The sequence below is a fragment of the Balaenoptera acutorostrata genome, chromosome 15 (genome assembly GCF_949987535.1).
Source record: "Balaenoptera acutorostrata chromosome 15, mBalAcu1.1, whole genome shotgun sequence".
Taxonomy (NCBI): domain Eukaryota; kingdom Metazoa; phylum Chordata; class Mammalia; order Artiodactyla; family Balaenopteridae; genus Balaenoptera; species Balaenoptera acutorostrata.
In genome coordinates, this window is record NC_080078.1 from 37,676,294 (window position 1) to 37,697,447 (window position 21,154).

At 46.0% G+C, this 21,154-nt stretch overlaps 1 protein-coding gene across 6 annotated transcripts in view; it reads right to left on the minus strand.

Moving 5' to 3' along the window:
* PDPK1 (3-phosphoinositide dependent protein kinase 1) overlaps positions 1-17,112 on the minus strand; it is an 81,544-nt gene extending 64,432 nt beyond the window's left edge. For 4 of the 6 annotated variants that reach the window (XM_057528526.1, XM_057528524.1, XM_057528525.1 and 1 more), the window contains exon 1: positions 16,965-17,112. In XM_057528526.1, coding sequence (XP_057384509.1) covers positions 16,965-16,988 — 24 coding nt within the window. In that variant the 5' untranslated portion in view covers positions 16,989-17,112. The remainder of the gene's footprint in view (positions 1-16,964) is intronic. The other 2 variants (XM_057528522.1, XM_057528523.1) reach the window with 2 other exon arrangements.
* Between the last annotated feature and the right edge of the window lie 4,042 nt (positions 17,113-21,154).

The following is a 21,154-nucleotide window of genomic DNA, read 5'->3' on the forward strand; positions in this document are numbered from 1 at the left end:
CAAATGCTAAAGGAACTTCTCTAAGTGGGAAACACAAGAGAAGAAAAGGATCTACAAAAACAAACCCAAAACAATTAAGAAAATGGTCATAGGAACATACATATCGATAATTACCTTAAACGTGAATGGATTAAATGCTCCAACCACAAGACACAGGCTTGCTGAATGGATACAAAAACAAGACCCATATATATGCTGTCTACAAGAGACCCACTTTAGACCTAGGGACACATACAGACTGAAAGTGAGGGGATGGAAAAAGATATTCCATGCAAATGGAAATCAAAAGAAAGCTGGAGTAGCTATACTCATATCAGATAAAATAGACTTTAAAATAAAGAATGTTACAAGAGACAAGGAAGGACACTACATAATGATCAAGGGATCAATCCAAGAAGAAGATATAACCATTATAAATATATATGCACCCAACATAGGAGCACCTCAATACATAAGGCAACTGCTAACAGCTATAAAAGAGGAAATTGACAGTAACACAATAATAGTGGGGGACTTTAACACCTCACTTACACCAATGGACAGATCATCCAAAATGAAAATAAATAAGGAAACAGAAGCTTTAAATGACACAATAGACCAGATAGATTTAACTGATATTTATAGGACATTCCATCCAAAAACAGCAGATTACACATTCTTCTCAAGTGCGCATGGAACATTCTCCAGGATAGATCACATCTTGGGTCACAAATCAAGCCTCAGTAAATTTAAGAAAATTGAAATCATATCAAGCATCTTTTCTGACCACAACGCTATGAGATTAGAAATGAATTACAGGGAAAGAAACGTAAAAAACACAAACACATGGAGGCTAAACAATACATTACTAAATAACCAAGAGATCACTGAAAAAATCAAAGAGGAAATCAAGAAATACCTAGAGACAAATGACAATGAAAACACGACGACCCAAAACCTATGGGATGCAGCAAAAGCAGCTCTAAGAGGGAAGTTTAGAGCTATACAAGCCTACCTAAAGAAACAAGAAAAATCTCTAGTAAACAATCTAACCTTACACCTAAAGAAACTAGAGAAAGAAGAACAAACAAAACCCAAAGTTAGCAGAAGCAAAGAAATCATAAAGATCAGAGCGGAAATAAATGAAATAGAAACAAAGAAAACGATAGCAAAGATCAATAAAACTAAAAGCTGGTTCTTTGAGAAGATAAACAAAATTGATAAACCATTAGCCAGACTCATCAAGAAAAAGAGGGAGAGGACTCAAATCAATAAAATCAGAAATGAAAAAGGAGAAGTTACAACAGACACTGCAGAAATACAAAGCATCCTAAGAGACTACTACAAGCAACTTTATGCCAATAAAATAGACAACCTGGAAGAAATGGACAAATTCTTAGAAAGGTATAACCTTCCAAGACTGAACCAGGAAGAAACAGAAAATATGAACAGACCAATCACAAGTAATGAAATTGAAACTGTGATTAAAAATCTTCCAACAAACAAAAGTCCAGGACCAGATGGCTTCACAGGTGAATTCTATCAAACATTTAGAGAAGAGCTAACACCTACCTATCCTTCTCAAACTCTTCCAAAAAATTGCAGAGGAAGGAACACTCCCAAACTCATTCTATGAGGCCACCATCACCCTGATACCAAAACCAGACAAAGACACTACAAAAAAAGAAAATTACAGACCAATATCACTGATGAATATAGATGCAAAAATCCTCAACAAAATACTAGCAAACAGAATCCAACAACACATTAAAAGGATCATACACCATGATCAAGTGGGATTTATCCCAGGGATGCAAGGATTCTTCAATATACGCAAATCAATCCATGTGATACACCATATTAACAAATTGAAGGATAAAAACCATATGATCATCTCAATAGATGCAGAAAAAGCTTTTGACAAAATTCAACACCCATTTATGATAAAAACTCTCCAGAAAGTGGGCATAGAGGGAACCTACCTCAACATAATAAAGGCCATATATGACAAACCCACAGCCAACATCATTCTCAATGGTGAAAAACTGAAAGCATTTCCTCTAAGATCAGGAACGAGACAAGGATGTCCACTCTCACCACTATTATTCAACATAGTTTTGGAAGTCCTAGCCACGGCAATCAGAGAAGAAAAAGAAATAAAAGGAATACAAATTGGAAAACAAAAAGTAAAACTGTCACTGTTTGCAAATGACATGATACTATACATAGAGGATCCTAAAACTGCCACCAGAAAACTGCTAGAGCTAATTAATGAATATGGTAAAGTTGCAGGATACAAAATTAATGCACAGAAATCTCTTGCATTCCTATACACTAATGATGAAAAATCTGAAAGAGAAATTATGGAAACACTCCCATTTACCATTGCAACAAAAAGAACAAAATACCTAGGAATAAACCTACCTAGGGAGACAAAAGACCTGTATGCAGAAAACTATAAGACACTGATGAAAGAAATTAAAGATGATACCAACAGATGGAGAGATATACCATGTTCTTGGATTGGAAGAATCAACATTGTGAAAATGACTATACTACCCAAAGCAATCTACAGATTCAATGCAATCCCTATCAAATTACCAATGGCATTTTTTACGGAGCTAGAACAAATCATCTTAAGATTTGTATGGAGACACAAAAGACCCCGAATAGCCAAAGCAGTCTTCAGGGAAAAAACCGGAGCTGGAGGAATCAGACTCTCTGACTTCAGACTATACTACAAAGCTACAGTAATCAAGACAATATGGTACTGGCACAAAAACAGAAACATAGATCAATGGAACAAGATAGAAAGCCCAGAGATAAACCCACGCACCTATGGTCAACTAATCTATGACAAAGGAGGCAAAGATATACAATGGAGAAAAGACAGTCTCTTCAATAAGTGATGCTGGGAAAACTGGACAGCTACATGTAAAAGAATGAAATTAGAATACTCCCTAACACCATACACAAAAATAAACTCAAAATGGATTAGAGACCTAAATGTAAGACTGGACACTATAAAACTCTTAGAGGAAAACATAGGAAGAACACTCTTTGACATAAATCACAGCAAGATCTTTTTTGATCCACCTCCTAGAGTAATGGAAATAAAGACAAAAATAAACAAATGGGACCTAATGAAACTTCGAAGTTTTTGCACAGCAAAGGAAACCATAAACAAGAGGAAAAGACAACCCTCAGAATGGGAGAAAATATTTGCAAACGAATCAACGGACAAAGGATTAATCTTCAAAATATATAAACAGCTCATTCAGCTCAATATTAAAGAAACAAACACCCCAATCCAAAAATGGGCAGAAGACCTAAATAGACATTTCTCCAAAGAAGACATACAGATGGCCATGAAGCACATGAAAAGATGCTCAACATCATTAATTATTAGAGAAATGCAAATCAAAACTACAATGAGGTATCACCTCACACCAGTTAGAATGGGCATCATCAGAAAATCTACAAACAACAAATGCTGGAGAGGGTGTGGAGAAAAGGGAACCCTCTTGCACTGTTGGTGGGAATGTAAATTGATACAGCCACTATGGAGAACAATATGGAGGTTCCTTAAAAAACTAAAAATAGAATTACCATATGACCCAGCAATCCCACTACTGGGCATATACCCAGAGAAAACCGTAATTCAAAAAGACACATGCACCCCAATGTTCATTGCAGCACTATTTACAATAGCCAGGTCATGGAAGCAACCTAAATGCCCATCGACAGACGAATGGATAAAGAAGCTGTGGTACATATATACAGTGGACTATTACTCAGCCATAAAAAGGAATGAAATTGAGTCATTTGTTGAGACGTGGATGGATCTAGAGACTGTCATACAGAGTGAAGTAAGTCAGAAAGAGAAAAACAAATATCGTATATTAACGCATGTATGCGGAACCTAGAAAAATGGTACACATGAGCTGGTTTGCAGGGCAGAAGTTGAGACACAGATGTAGAGAACAGACATATGGACACCAAGGGGGGAAAACTGTGGTGGGGTGGGGATGGTGTTGTGCTGAATCGGGCGATTGGGATTGACATGTATACACTGATGTGTGTAAAACTGATGACGAGTAAGAACCTGCAGTATAAAAACACAAACAAACAAAACAACTAATACTAAACTTTCATTGGGTTATTTGTACGGAAATACGTTAATATAAATGTTTCAGACATTACATGAAATTTCTAAAAATCTTATATGTTCTGGTATAATGTTATAAGTCATAATCCTAGTTATTACTTTAAAATGTATATCTCAGAAATAACTAAAAAAAAAAAAAACAGGGTGGTGGCACATGCAAGTTTGTTTTAAATTCTCAATATACACCCTTTATAGATACAACTGTAAATAATATTGCTTAAAAGGAACTTAATGAACTGTCATTTTTCTACTTCTAAAAATAACTTTTATTAAGAACTTACTGTTGTCACGCACACTTCTGAGCATTTCACACATATTATCACAGACCTCAAAACAACTCTTGGGGGTAAGGACCACTGGCATCCCTTTTCACAGATGGAGGCACTGAGGCACATATCAGGTCCCTGTCCAAAGTCAAAAGCCCAACAGTGAAGCCAGATTCAAACTCGCTCTCAACCCTCCCCAGCTGGTAGAGGGTATGTCTGATGCTGATACTCCATGTGACCCAGGGAACAAGAAAGTAGGGCCCCAAATTGGCAGGACCTTCCTGGGAAGCATTCAGTAACCACTCCCATATCACATCTTAGGCTCAAGTCCTTCTGACCTGCCAACTTCTGCTACACTGAATCTAGTTGAAACAGTCAAATTCATACTAAGATTTATATTATGAAAACATTCATTAAGAAATTACTCCAAACAGCTGGAAACGGCCTATGTAAACGTCCACAACAGGACAATGGCTACTCATGGTTGACCCACAGTGGGGAGTACCACACAACCACTGGAAGTGGCTCATGCAAAACACTCAGTGAAAAACAGCAGGAGACAAAACTGTCTCAGATATACGGTCAGGGTCCCAATTTGATTTTTTTAAAAATACAGAAAGGAAACGATGACCCCTGGGTGAAGAAAAGATAGATCTTCCAGTTGGTTCCTGGTAACTATTAACCTTGATGGCTGCAGAGATGAAATTTGACCTAGGAGGGTCAGCAGATGCAGCACAGGGGCTCCAGGCGGTGGGGGCCTCTGAGGGACCTTATCAATGGCGCACCGACCACAGGGGCCACTAAGTCCTCAATAGACACTGGTGATACCACGTGGGGCCCAGAGACCTTCTGCACTTCCTTCCAGGTCCATCAGTTCATTCATCCAGAAAAGACGTGAGATGTATAAAAAGTATTTGCTAATGAGTAGATGAATAAATCAGGATCTTTTAGATACAGATCCTATGTGTGAGGAAGAAATCATTAACTACCACTGGGGGCCCAGTGTGGAAATCCTATTTCTGCTTTTAACGCCTGTCATCCTAGAGCAGTAGCAGCAAAACAGCAGCACTTCAAAGACACTCCAATCCATATACCTAAGATTCTGTTTCACAGCCAAATAACTTGGATGAAATCTAGAAAGAATATGCATTAAAAGCTTTAGTAAAAAAGCTTTTCAGTAAAACCTATTATTAGTCAGAAAACAATAATATCAACAAGCTCTCGCCTTCTGTTTTACTAAAATAATATAACATATTAAACTTGACAACTAAGAAAAACTGAGTTTCTAAGCTCAAGTCACATTAATTATACACCACTTAAATATGAATCTTTCCTTGGGAATTAAACTCATTCAGCAAACGTTTTTCCCCTGCAATCTAGTTCGTGAATCTGAGTGATACCTAACTTGATCCAAAGCAATTTATCTTGAAAGTTAAGTGATGTGGTGAGGCCAGCAGGTACTGAGCTGTTTCCCCTTTTACCTAGAGGAGCTGAACCCTGGGGCTCCTCTTTCCCACTCTCCAGCTTCCAACCCCAGCTCCTTAAAGGAAACCTCCCTCAGCCTCCAAGACTGAAAGGTCAACGGCTAAAATAAAATCTAGAGCACATGGGCACTTTCAATGAAATGAGAACCGTTCTCTAGGGTTCCAGCCCTCCCAACCCCTCCCCTCCAGCCCCCCCTTCCCCTCTTCTGCGCTGGGGATCCTCAGCAGCCCCGTTACGTTCCCCTTGCTGACACTAACCCACTAGCCATGCCCTCTCCTCCTCCTGTGTCCTTCAACCTCAGTGGGGATTGCACTGTAATCTGTCCTTGCCGGCCCACAGCTTGTGCACCTCCCCCAGCAAGGTGCACAATCCTTGAAAGCAGCAAACGGACCTGTTGGAACTTCCCTAAAATGCCCTAGATTTTGTTTACCCTCCATTGGTGTTTCCCACACATAAACATACAACCACAGTGATATGGATAACTGTTCTAATCACCCAAACAGATTATCCTGTTTAAAAAAAAAAAAAAGCCAGATTAATGTGGTCAGACTTTTGGTTTTTAATCCTCTGAAGCTCCTCTCTCTTTGAAATAGGAGAAAAACAAACCAGCGCCCAGAATGCCACTGGCCATATATATCAACATCATCTGGCAGGAACACCCTTCCAGCAGTGTAAACTTACATGGTTTTGCAACGGAAGGAGAGAGACCCAGCTTATTTCTAACTAAGAATGCCTATCCTGACACCTGAAAAGGCTCCTTTAACAGATGCTTTCCTTTCCTGGGCCTTTATCTGCAAATTCTGAATAACGAGTTTCTTATTGGGAACAATAATGGCCAACTGAGACAGAGAGAGACTTTGTCCCACTGTTAACGGCTAACTCCTACAGAAGAGCTTCACAACATCATCAGTGTGCAGAGAAAGATCTATTTTGTCTAGCATGACATTCATCCACACCTCCACCAATCACCAACTTAGAATTCAGTTACCAGAAACAAAGAGAGGAGGAGGAAGGAAAGAAGAGCAGGCCAGGCCAGTCCAGTCTCTATTTCACCTTCTCTTAGCCAACCCCAAACACGTAAACAGCCTCCGGACTCCTAGAGTCAGTCCTAGGGAGGGACTTCAATGCCTTCAGGCCTCTCTGCTGCTGCCAGGAGCCCTCTCCGTCATTTTCTTCATAGTGCTTTGCCCTTATACCAGCGCCCTGGTCCTTCTTCCCACCAATTCCTACCTTCATAACTGTCTTGTTTTTGCTGTGGTCATATGGAAACGACGTTGGAGGGGCAAATCCATAGATGGGTGGGAAAACAAACCAAACTCATGACTTTCCTGAATATGCCTATCTTCAGAGTTCTGGGCTAGAAGAAACTCCAAACTCTGTGCTGTTTCAATCTAAAAGTCTCAAAGTAACAGCCCACAAGTCAGGCCGTGACTCAAGATCTTTAGACAGTAAACAACACCATAGCTTCACTTGAAAGAAAAAAAGCTAGAGAACGTACCAAAGCTAACCACCTACTTTCACAAGGACCAGGTGATACAGATCTATCCTCCTACCTGCAAAGAAAGCACAAAGAGACTGAGCACACAGGACCTGAGCAGATGACGGCAAATGTTAATTAGATCACAAATAGCAGCCTCCAAATACTCCGGAGGGACACGGGCCTTCCCCAATTAGAAAGCGTTTCTATCAGTGGGTTCAGGTTCACTCGGCACCTGGGGACATCTCTGTCCCTGCACAGTGTCCTGGGAGCGTCCATGCCTGCAGAAAGTGGCCACAGCAGGCAGGCACCTGGACCCCATGCCAGCTCTGACCTGGTACAAAAGTCAGAAGCCCTCCAAGTCCCAAGTGTCTTCATCTGGAAACCAGAAGGATCCAACTGGGTAAGCATGAAGCTCCCTCCCAAAATAAAAATACTGTGGTCATCCTATGACACACAAACAGCAAGTATCAGAGAGCAGAGCAGGGCCATAGGCCTAATTCCAGTCAATCAGAACTAATCTTGTTTCATCTTTCCAGTGATAAGTCACGTGGACACAAGGCACTCCTGATATACGCACTAGGGGCACCCAACTTCCTTGGGATTCTTCCTGAGTCCATAACCGCAGTTTCATCAACAAAAGACATCAGACAAACCCAAACTGAGGGACAGTCTATGAAATACCTGACCAGTACTCTTCAAAAGCGTCAAGTTCATGACAAACAAGGAAGGACTGAGAAACTGTAATAGAGCAGAGGAGACCAAGGAGACACAACAACCAAATGCAAGGTGGTACCCTGGATGGGACCCTGCAACAGAAGAGGACATTGGGGGGAAACTGAGGAAATCCCAATAGGTTTGCAGTACAGTCAATAGTGTGGCACCAATGTTGAAGTCTTAGGTTTGACAGATGTGGCAGCGTTGTATAGATGTTAACATTAGGGGAAGTGGGATGATGGGTATTATGGGAATTCTGTGTTGTGTTTGCGACCTTTCTATGTATCTAAAGTTATTCCAAAAATCAAGTTTATTTTTTTAATATTTATTTATTTATTTTGGCTGCTCCAGGTCGTAGTTGTGGCATGCGCAATCTTCGTGCGGCACATTTACTCGCAGCATGTGGACTCTTAGTTGTCGCATGCAGGATCTAGTTCCCTGACCAGGGATCAAAACCGGGCCTCCTGCATTGGGAATGTGGAGTCTTACCCACTGGACCACCAGGGAAGTCCCTCAAGTTTATTTTAAAAATAAGTTTGTTTGGAGGCTATTTTGATAGCTTCAAGCAAACTTAAAGCATCTGAAAACATCCTGTGTCATTAAAAACTTGACTCAGGGGAATTCCCTGGTGGTCCAGTGGTTAGGACTCTGCAATTCCACTGCAGGTGGCACGGGTTCGATCCCTGCTCAGGGAAGCAGTGCAGCGCGGCCAAAAACAAAACGAAACAACAAAAAACAACTTGACTCAGAGTCCATACTGAATACTAATTTGAAAAATATAGGGCTACTGAAGGAAAATAATACACTTGAAAGGAAGGGAAAAAAAACCTGACACTGAATAAATTCAGTATAAATTTCCAAATACCACCACCTTCATCATGCACTGTCCAAAAGACATCCGTGTTTGGAAGCACAGCAGGTCTCCCCGAGAAAGCACTAGGCAAGCACAGCCACCTGGTCTTCCCAGCACACAAAACGGCGCTCCCTCCTTGAACTTCCTCCACACTCAGCCACTTCCCTTCTCCCCTGCCCTCCGGGCTGCCCCTGCCATGAAAGCCCCCCTGCTCGGTGCACCCTGGGGCCAGGTTCTTCTGTGTTCCTCACTGCAGCAGCCCTACAAAGGCCAGCCACCCCCTCCTGGCTGAGCACTGCCCTCCCTTCTGGCCGCACTGTTGACCATTTCCCCTCAGCCCCTGAAGCGGGGCCATGGTTAACGGGGTCACAGAGGGGTGAGAGTGCGCACGTAGGCTGCCCCCCACCCACTGAGCTGCACATCAGGTCCTTTTCACCCAAGGATTCCTTCAGGGCATAAGCATGGAGCCCTGTTCTGTTGATGCCTCTTCTCCTAACTCACCACCTGACCATCCTCACCCCCCACTCCCCCGAAACACAAAGCTCAGTGCCAGCGCTTCTGGGTAAAAGAGTTTTCTAAGATTTAAAAAAAAAAAAAAAAAAAAAGCACTTAGATTGTATGAGTTTTGTTTTTCTAGGAATGAAAATAAATGTGTTCGCAAATAAAATCTATATTTAGATGCACAACTTTAAAACTGTATATCTGATAATAACAGCTATGTACATACAGTCAGCAGACTATAATTTTGACCAACGAAAAAAACCCATGAAAGAAAAATGCCAAACTGCAGGAAGAAAAAAATGAGTTAACAATGGAAAAAGAGGGTAGTATGGGCTGAGCTTCTGAGACTGTGCACTGAGGAAACAGTTTATTCTCTCAGTCTCCAGTCCAGGCTAAGTCACAGGCCACTCTGAGAGAAAAATGCAGAATGGCTAAGGGCTCACCCTCTGGAAGGAAGCCGGTTAATAATGACAGGACCCCGGAAATGAGCAGTTATCAAGCTTCCTGGCTTGCTAACTTACCTGCTTCCCCAGGGCCTAGCTGCCACGGATCAGACTTTCCTAAGAACATGCCTGAGCAGAGCCAGTATTCGGGCAATTTTCCCAAAGACTGGGCTGTTCCCACCATTTCCCAAAGGAGAAGCACTGCTCACGGCCAGTGCTGGCACACACTTAGGTCTGAAGTTCCCATCCACTCCCGCCCTCCTCCTAGGTTGGTGGCTCTCTCACTCAGACTCGTTCACCCCACATCCGTGCACAGGTGCATGGCAGGAAAACCCAAGACAAGGTGGGCTGCTCAGACACTGAGTGTTGGGATCCCCCAGGACCACCAGCCGCACAACCATCTCAGGAAGGTGGAGCCCCTCACAGCCAGGGGCACAGCTGTGGCACTGCACACACCCACAGAGCATGTGCTCCTCTTAAGACAGGACACTCTTAGAAATTAGAGCAAAGCCAAGGGCTGGGAAAAGCTCTCTCTGATCTTACCCAAAGCAGCAAAGAGAGGTGTGCCAAAGGGACCGCAGAGCAGGGTGGCTGCTTCCGTCATGAGGGGAAAGCAGCTTGGCTTCTGGTCAGAGAATCTGCTAGGGTCATCCTGATCCTCAGGGCCCACCTGCAGGGTCCACAAAGCCGACTCTGGCTCTTTTACAAGTTAGATACTCAGGGTCTGACCACATGAGGACAGTGGTCCATGGCAGGGCTCACCCCTGCCTGTTGGCACAGCAGGGCAGCAGTGCCAACATGGAGAGCCTCAGCCCAGAATACTGTATGCTTGACACTAACACTTACTAATCCAGATTTAACCTGACATTTGATCACCAAAACTTCCCAGGAAGGACTATAGTATAAAAAGGAACCAATGGCTTTCAAATACAACCTTTCAAGGGCTGAAAAGTGGTAAAAGGGTAGGTGGTATAATATATATAGAGAAAAAAGAGCCATCCATTTTTTGAATTATATTTCCTTAGACAATGAAGAAATGGTACATGGGACCATGTTTTTAACCATCTGACTTCTTCATAGTTTGGAATGCTTTCATATTAAGCAACAAACAGTTTATGATGAGACCCTCCATCCCTCAAACATATACAGCTCTGAACACAGGGAGTCAGAATACACATGCAGGATTCAGAGATGTCTTCGTTAATAAGTAGCAAAAATGGTAAGACAAGCTTGTCACAAATATGCCGGGTATGGGCTTCCCTGGTGGCGCAGTGGTTGAGAATCTGCCTGCTAATGCAGGGGACACGGGTTCGAGCCCTGGTCTGGGAAGATCCTACATGCCACGGAGCAGCTGGGCCCGTGAGCCACAATTGCTGAGCCTGCGCGTCTGGAGCCTGTGCCCCGTGACGGGAGGGGCCGCGATAGAGAAAGGCCCGCGCACCGCGATGAAGAGCGGTCCCCGCACCGCGATGAAGAGTGGCCCCCGCTTGCCGCAACTGGAGAAAGCCCTCGCACGAACCGAAGACCCAACACAGCCAAAAATAAATAAATAAATAAATAAATAAATAAATAAATAAGAAAATCCTTTAAAAAAAAAAAAATATGCCGGGTATGAGAACCATGAAGAGAAAGCGTGAAAAAGAGTAACAGAAACCATCTAGACTCCAAGTTTAGAGAGATATATACATAACAAGGTACAGAACCTGTTTTCGAGAAACAAAACATTGAATATATAACAAAAGCTGATGCGGACCAAAGGGCCGTAGGGGGGACACAAAGAAGCTGATTGGCCAGAAAAGGCTTCACAGCCAGGGGGTGGGGAGGCCGGTGTGTTTCCACTGAGGGGAATTTCTTCAGGCAAAGAGGAAGGGCCTAAAGAGGAGAACCTGGCAGCCAAGAACATCCTGGACACTGTCCTGGGCTTTATAGGCTGGGAAGAGAGGCCACATGGCACGGGCAACTGAGTGATGCTCGCGGAGGAGGAGCTAAGTGACACGCCAAGAAAAGCAGGGGAAGTCACAGGAGCATTGGAATTTGGGGACCCCCACTAGCAACTCACTTCCTCACCAGGAAAGGGAAAACTAGGGAAAAAATGTGTCAATGTTTTCAGCCCCACAGGCGAGAGCGTGTGATGAGCACGCAGTGCGGCCATCCCCCTCCAGACATAACTACTTCCTTCACTGCAGGAGGGCGTCCACAGCCACGCCACCGTCGAGCACAAGAACCAACTGCACTTCAGGCCCGGTGCAAGAGCAAGGTCTGCAAGGTAAACCTTCTCCCCCTGGACGGGGCAGAGTTCCCAGGTCCACTGCAGCCCCTGTTTTCCCAAATCTTCCAGAAACAGGGAGGGAAGATAGAAAAGTTAACTCCAAGCCCCTTTTCCCACAGGTTTCCACTGCAGGTCAAAGCACTAAGGAGAACTTCAATGCGGCTTCAAGCCTCCCGGCGAATCTTATCAACCTTCTTTGACAGCATCCAATATTAGGCTGTCACTTTGAGATACAACTCCTGCTGCAGTAAAATTAATTCCAAAAAAGAAAAACAGGTTGAAGAATGAGACTTTAACAATGAATTCATTGTTAAATAAGCTTTTACCCAGATAGATTCTGACTGAAATACTGCCAGGAGAGACACACACACAGCCTCTCATCAGCCCTCTCCAGTGTGGGCAGACCTGCCACCAGCTCCACAAACAGGCGGAAGACAGGGACCTCCAGACATACCTTCAAACCACATCTTTAAATATTTCGAAGGCTGCAAGTGGCTGGTACAGAGGGCACACAATCCTATCTGTAGGATAGAGGAGGTCACCAGGCCACCAGGAACTATGTGCTCACCTTCATCAGGCCCCTCGACTACACTCCAGATGGAAACCACACTTGTTTGTTCTTCTGTGGGCCATGCACCCAGTCATGAGCTGCTAAGGTCAGATTTGTCCCTCTTTTTCACACACACAGTTTGCAGTGCTGTCAGTTCTCGCTTCTGTGAGCCTATGTGTAATCCAACTATTTAAACAGAAACCTGAATCAGTTGCTCTGATAAGGGATTTGAAGCCCACAAGTGTAAATGCTTTATAATGAACTCTCTCTCTTAACACATTCAAAACAACTTGGAATTTCTTGGGATAAAAATTCCATTTTAGGGACTTCCCTGGCGGTCCAGTGGTTAAGACTCTGCACTTCCACTGCAGGGGGCGCGGGTTCAATCCCTGGTCGGGGAACTAAGATCCCGCATGCCATGCGGTGTGGCCAAATAAAAAATAATAAATAATAAAATTCCATTTTAAATTAGAAAAATTTTCTAGACCAAGAGGATGGAAGCAGACTTCATGCAACTATATAAATGCAACCACCGTCGAGCACAGAAAACAGACCCCCACCCACCCCCCGCCAAGAACCACCATGAACCCAACAGGTCTTTCTCCTCTAAGACATCATCATCAGAACATGTTCCCCACTGCTCTTGAGAAAATGCACTCTGGCTGTTGTTTCATCTAGAGACTGGATACACGACTGGTTCTCAATATTTAAGTTATTTTTTTAAAGGGTTTGGTATCACAGTGAACAAGAATGCAATCCAGTTACGGAAGAATGCACTACTGAAAAGGCCTTAACAACACATGTCCAAAACTTACAGTTTCCACACCAGCACTTCCTCCCCGGTGATCTGCCCTTTGAACCTGCCTTCAAAACAACTGTGCTCCGCACCCCTATGGCCAGCTGTCATCACAAGGGCAGGCGCAGAGCACGCACACGTTGGCCCCAACCCTCACACCTGCTGAGGGAGTCATTTCTGCATCAAGTGTTCCTCAGCAGTGGCTCCTTGCTCCATAGTCACAGAAGTGAAGTATCACGTGGGATTCCATCAAAGTCCGTTTCCAAAGAAGATACTCCTCAGGAAGGGACAAAATGTAGGGCCAGTGGAGGCTCTCCTCACACCATCAACTCAGAAGGGACCAACGTTGTTCACCCCCTCATTTCTGCAGCGCTTCCCAGTTCATTACACACTTGCCCTACATGCACCCAAACCCCGCGTTAGGTGGCTCAGCAGACAAAGGCACAGATTGACGAGGGGGACCCACCCAGGAGCTGCCTTTTCCTCCTCCCCAAACCTGTGCTAAAGGCAGCCTAGACTGTGTATACTGACTCAAGTCTCAAGTGCCACCGCCAGTCCACCCTGCCCCCCACCCCCGTCATTGTAACCCATTATCCTGTAGTATGTTCTTCATTACACTTATCATTATATAAATGTATCTTACATATCTAAAAAAAAAAAAAGGCAGCCTAGAGGCCAAGTCCTGCTTTGAAGAGCTGCCCAAGGCCTCTTTTCAGATCCCATATCGCCACAAGCTGCTGCTGTCATCCTTCTTATAAAACGCATGTCAGAAGACTAGAACAAACCTACACTTCCACCTTTTATTAGTATAGGGACCTCACCTTGCCACCTCTGGACTCGGCTCAGTAAGTGCTGTAGGGGCGTCACAAATACATCATACTGCACGAGGCCACATGAGAAGCTCCCCAAAAGGGTGTGTGAAAATCAGAACCCACTTCTTTCCAAGTTCTCTGCCTTCCCCACTGGCTTCCCACACAGATGCAGCCACCCTTGCAAAAGCCACCCTAGAGTGTGCAAGGAACCACTCTCCCTAATCAACAGTTTTACCTTTAACAAAATCGTTGCACAATTTTTTAAGAAGCAAGGATTCCAAACCTCACCCATTCAGAATATCAGCCCTCAAATAAGGAGGGACCAGAGCCTCTTTCCAAACAGCTGCTTTCTGACAGCGTGAGGCTGAAACAGGGTCCAGGGGTCACAGAGTTCAGCCATCTGCCCAAAGAAATAGCTAAGTGTGCTGTCCTTCCACGAGAAGATGTCCCTCCTGCCTCCCACAGGGCAGTCCGAGGACACACACAACCCCCAGGAAGACGTCCTGGGCAGTGGCACTGAGGACTTCCCCAGACAGAGGGCTGCGACCCTCCCTCAGGGCGCCCCTCCCAGGAGGGGCAGGGTGGCACCCAGGCCTCTGCTATCGCTCAGACGTGGGTTCAAACTGCACTCTATATATTAGGCAGGTCCTTAACCTCTCTGCACTGTGGAAACTGAAGTTTCTGCATCTGTAAAATGGGAGCGACACCTATCTCACAACACTTTTGACAGAAGTCAAGCAACACGGTGTGAGCTATCTTGCAAAGTGCCTGCCTTGACGTAAGTGCTCAATAAATGGTTCTGACAGCCTCTGGCTCACCGTAGTACCAAACTGGGCTGGGCCATTTCCAGACTTCCCAACTCATACTGCTCCCCCGCTGCCGGTACACACGTAAAGAAGCGGGAAAGTAATTGGGACGGGGCCTCTCCTAAAGTGCCACCTTAAAAATCCAGGTGCAAACTCACTTGAACAGTGCAAATCTATCTGTCCCCAGATGAAAAATCCACTACTGGGGGCATCTTTGCCGTTATTGATGGGAAATACAGCATATTCTCACATACATGTGGACAAATGTAGCTGATGAAAACACAAAAGCCTAGTTCCTCTCACTTCCTGATGGGGAGGTCCATCCTTTATTCTGTAATTCATTTCTTCTCACCGGATTCCAGTCTTTTTGTACTAAAAAGCTGCCTTCTGCAAAGAAACTCCAGATGTCAAGTGTCCATCACATGGAACTACCAAGACTATGACACGATATGCTCTTCCTCTTCCCCTGGACGCCATCAGAGCGCACACCTTGTACTGCAATAGCATCACTGTGTGAAAGTTCGTCTTACAAACTTCCATGATCACTGTCAGCCCCAGCCGCCACGGAGGTCCGCCAAGCAGCCTAACTCGTGTTTTTGCGCTTTAGCCCAGGCACCCCGCGGTACAACCACACATGTCGCAAGAGTCAAAGACATCCCTTGGCCTTTCACCATTTTTCTCAACTGAACAGGTCCTCCTCCTCTCAGACTTCAGAGTATCACCCATCTCTACAAAGCAGCGTTCTCAACCTCAAGTCCACGGACCAGCTCCAGAAGGATCAAGAGCCTTATGAAGTAACTACAAAATTCAGTAAAGCCGTGCGGTTTTCTCAGGAGGGGACTCAGATCTTGGGTCAGATTCTCAAAAGGGCCCATGACCCCTCAGAAAGATTAACAGCCGCTACCGTGGAAAATAAGGGGTAATGTAAATTTCTTGGGTTTTCCCTCATTTAAGGGATTTGCCTTTTGAACCAGACTTTGCAAGCTGTCTCGACATTCTTCCATTCTTCACATTCGCATACAAGGTATAAATCCTTAAACCATCTTCCCAAGACTCCCGAACTTAACCGAGGGCAAACATAAAAACACTAGGGATACTTTTAGCAACAGAGAAAAAACACAGAAACACTAACGATACTTGCAGCAAAACATTTAACCCAACAAGTGCTTTATCTCTTTCCTTCCCCCTAAAATCCTTCCGCCCGGTCACGCTCACTTGCCCGCGGTGGTGGTTTCAAGGCCGGCCTCGAGGAGGCTTCCCATCACACCGATGCCGGTGCCGGAGCGGAGCCCCGAGGCATGAGAAGCACCGAAACGCCGCCCCACCGGGCCGGGAAAGGAGCATATCCGAGTGTATCAGACTCCACCCCAACCGAGAATTCGGAGGGGCCCGAGCATCAGGTGCTTCGAGCAAGAACTCGCACGTCCCGCTTTCGCTGCAAGCGGAGGCACAGGGACCCCGTCCCAGGTGAAGGCCCGGGGCGGTTCCTCTGCAGACAGAACGAAAGGTGACCCCGGAGGCCTGCCTCAGGCCGCGCCGCGCCGAAAACAAACTTTCCAAGCACTTCCACCGCGACGGGCCGGTGACACCTCCCCGGCCTCCCCCGCCCTCCGCGCGCCTGTCAGCGCCCCCGCCGGGCCAGCGCCCGCCTCACCCGGGCCAGAGCTTCCTGCAGCAGCCAAGCGGCGCCCCCACGGCGCCCACGGTCCCCGGCCCAGCCGCTCGCCGCAGGTGAGGCGCCGCCCGGCCCCCGGGACCGCGGGCCGCCCCGCCGGGCCCCGGCGACCGCCGCGCTTGGCGGGGTGACGGGCCGGCGCGCCCGGGCGGCTGCCGCGCACTCACCAGCTGGCTGGTGGTCCTGGCCATGGGCCCCGCGTCTGCACGGGCGACTCCCCCGCAGCGCTGCGCGGCTCGGCGCCTCCTCAGCGTCCTCCTCCCCGCAGCGGAGCCCCAGCAATGGCCGCCCGCATCCTGCGCCCGCCCCGCGGCCTGCCACCCCCAGCGCCGCCCCGCCCCCGCGCGACGCCAGGCGGGACTTCCGCCGCACCGCCGCCGCCGCCCATTGGTCACACTCACCGTCGCTCTGCCGCTGCCCCGGCCAGCCCAGCCGGCGCCTCCGAGCTGCATTTCCGGGTTGGGGCCCGGCAGGCGGGAGAGGTTCGGCCCCGCCTCGGGCGCGGGGTGTTGGGGGAGAACCCCGCGCGAGCCAATCCCAGGGCCGCAGGGTGGGGCCGGGCGCGGGACCGGGCGAGCTGTCATCCCCGCTGCCGGACAGGAAAACTGAGGCTCGCTGGGGTCGGCCCCGAGGGGGGAGTGGGGCTGGGCTCCAACCGTGCAGCTTCGACTCCGGAGCGGGGCTCTGAGTAAACATCGAGAGGAGCAACTTCACTAGTTGCAAAACTAAGAAGTGTTCGCGGAAGGAAATCTAGGCTCTAAAGCCATAGCTATAAGGCAGAAAACAATCCCATCTCATCACTGCTAATAGTCCCAGGGACACCTTCAGAACTTTCTACTCTGCTTATAAATTTTTTTGGAGCTGTTGTTGTTGACGATGATGATGTTGAATTTTTTGGTAGTTGTTATTGTTGTTGATGACGGTGATATTGTTGCTTTTTAAAATTGTGGTAAAATACACATAAAATTTACTATCTTAACCATTTTGGAGTTCAGTGGCATTAAGTTCATTCATTCACTTTGTTCTAAGATGTTTCAAACAAAATTAGAATCGCCTTGCTACCTGAAGGTTTGCATATTTTAAAATAACTTTTTTTCTATTTCCAAAAGAAATACATGTTCATTTTTTAAAATAATGATTTAGACAATACAGAGAAGTAACAGTAAGATAAGTGAATCCCTCATCCCACTGGCCAGAATTAATTGTTGCATAGCACTGATGGCTGCGAACATTCACTTGGTGCTTACTCTTATTAAGGAATTTTCATGTCTAGGGCTTCCCTGGTGGCACAGTGGTTAAGAATCCGCCTGCCGCTCTTTTCTCATCCCCCATCCTATGTGTGGTTGAATTTGCTCCTCGCCATGTCTTCTCACAAGACCTTCAGGATCAAGCGATTCCTGGCCAAGAAACAAAAGGAGAATCGTCCCATTCCCCAATGGATTCGAATGAAAACTGGTAATAAAATCAGGTACAACTCCAAGAGAAGACATTGGAGAAGAACCAAGCTGGGTCTATAAGGAGCCTCACATATGAAGCGGCACACATTTATGCTATCAATGTCAATTGCATCTTACTGTATCATAACATCACTAGTGTCTGGAACAGCTGCCTGTGTTTGATGGGAGAAATGGAATGGCTCTCTCCTCTTTTTTTGATCTTTCCTCACCACTGTTCACTGTGTAACTCAGTAATAAATATAAAACCTTTTGTTGGAAAAAAACAAAAAAGAATCCGCCTGCCAATGCAGGGGACACGGGTTCAATAACTGGTCCGGGAAGATTCCACATGCCGCGGAGCAACTAAGCCTGTGCACCACAACTACTGAGCCTACGCTCTAGAGCCCGTGAGCCATAGCTACTGAGCCCGCGTGCCACAACTACTGAAGCCCACATGCCTAGAGCCCGTGCTCCGCAACAAAGAGAAACCAACCGTAATGAGAAGCCCGCACCCTGCAACAAAGAGTAGCCCCCGCTCACCCCAACTAGAGAAAGCCCCTGCCCAGCAACAAAGACCCAACGCAGCCAAAAATTAATTAATTAATTAATAATAAATAAATAACCAATAAAAAGGCAAATGTAACCCATATCCCTCAGAAGGCTCCCACTGTTTTTTTTTTTAAATTTATTCATTTATTTATTTTTGGCTGCGTTGGGTCTTTGTTGCTGCCCACAGGCTTTCTCTAGTTGCGGCAAACAGGGGCTACTCTTCGTAGTGGTGTGCGGGATTCTCATTGCGGTGGCTTCTCTTGTTGCGGAGCATGGGCTCTAGGCACTCAGGCTTCAGTAGTTGTGGCACACGGGCTTAGTTGCTCCGTGGCATGTGGGATCTCCCCAGACCAGGGATCGAACCCGTGTTCCCAGCCTTGGCAGGCGGATTCTTAACCACTGCGCCACCAGGGGAGGTCCAGGCTGCCGCTGTTTTGATACTCACTTTTTTCACTTACCAGTGTATCATCGTGTACCCTGTCTAGCTCTCCTGATATCTGATTGCTGCCTTCCTCAGTTGTAAGGGCTACAGAGGACCCCACTGGAGGAAGCCTAGAGTCTATAGATCCATGTATTGATCAAGCTCCCTCCTGACACTGAAGTGGTTCCCAGACTTCTACCTCATGAACAAGGCCCTGCATGTCAATCCAGGCACACGCTTACTTCTTCCCTTAGGATAAATTCTTAGTAGACGTAACTGCTGGGTCAAAATGCCAGTATCCCCCTCAGGACTTTTGCTGCAAATTGCTAATTGCCTACCCCACTCTGAGAGTGAGACACTCTCACCCTCAGGAGACACAAAGACAAGTCCAAGGTAGACACTGCTCTGGCTCCCACACCAAGCCACATCCAACATTATACTACGTCAATAACCACTACTGCATATTAAGAGCAGTGTATTGGATTTTGCCTCAAACAATAGGTACTACAACCATTTCCATTCTTTACATGAGGAAACCAAGGCTTCAGTGACTTTGTTACTCTTGGTCACAGAGTTACTAGGTTACAGAGCACAGGACTCAAAACCAGCCCCGAACAACACTGACGCCCTGCTCTTGGCCACTGGGCTCAACTGCCTCCCAACAACTCTTATTTTCTATTTATTTAAATCCTCACAAAGTAATAATACCTTATCCTCAAAGAATGCTAACCACTTTATCTTCTCGCCACAACCTTGAGATACTCAATGTTTATTACCATCTTACAACTGAAGAAATTTGCCAGACACAACGTTAAATGTGAATGTAAATATATATATAGCTATAGAGTCTAAAAATATATATCTTGGGACTTCCCTGGCCGTCCAGTGGTTAAGACTCTGCCCTTCCAATGCAGGGGACGTGGGTTCGATCCCTGATCAGGGAACTAAGATCCCACAAGCCACGTGGCATGACCAAAAAATGTGTGTGTGTGTGTGTGTGTGTGTGTGTATCCCACAAGCACCCTTTCTCAGAAAGTTACTGAAGCATGAGCTCCACCAAATGAGGGGGTAAGCACACAGGTGGGCAATAAAGGGAAGTCCCAGGAACTGTCCATTCAACAAGCATGTATTGCACCTCCCCTCCGTGCTAAGCACTGTGGTAGACATTGGCAATTCATTGGTGAACAACACACAAAAATCTCTGCCCTCGTGGCACTCTGATACCACCGGTGGGGGGCAGGGGGGGTCAGCAACCATAATAAATAAGCACATCTTATGGGATGTTGGAAGGTAATAAGTACTGTGGGGAAGAAAGAAAATCAGGTAAGTTGGGGCATAGGAGTGCCCAGGGAGAAGGTGCAATTGATATGGATAAAGGGGAGAAATCCCAAGATTCCTCAGACCCAAGGGAAGCGAGCAGGCTTCAGAGGGCTCCCCCAAAATACTGAAAATGATAGATTCTATGATAGGTTTCACCACATTAAAAAATTGAATTAAGAAGCTGACAGACAGATGAGAAAAACTTCAGAAAAACAGCCACACCAAAGACAAAGCACACGGGACTTCCCTGGTGGCACAGCGGTTAAGAATCTGCCTGCCAGTGCAGGGGACACAGGTTCAATCCCTGGTCTGGGAAGATCCCACATGCCGCAGAGCAACTAAGCCCATGCACCACAACTACTGAAGCCCGCGAGCCTGGAGCCAGTGCTCTGCCTAGAGCCAGTGCTCTGCAATAAGAGAAGCCACCGCAGTGAGAAGCCCATGCACCACAACAAAGAGTAGCCCCCGCTTACCACAACTAGAGAAAGCCTGCGCGCAGCACCGAAGACCCAACAGAGCCAAAAATAAATAAATATTAAAATAAATTAAAAAAAAAAAAAAGAAAGAAAGCACAATCGCAGTTCACGAGGCAGCTCACTCATCTCAGCACTGAGTGATATTTACAGGCATA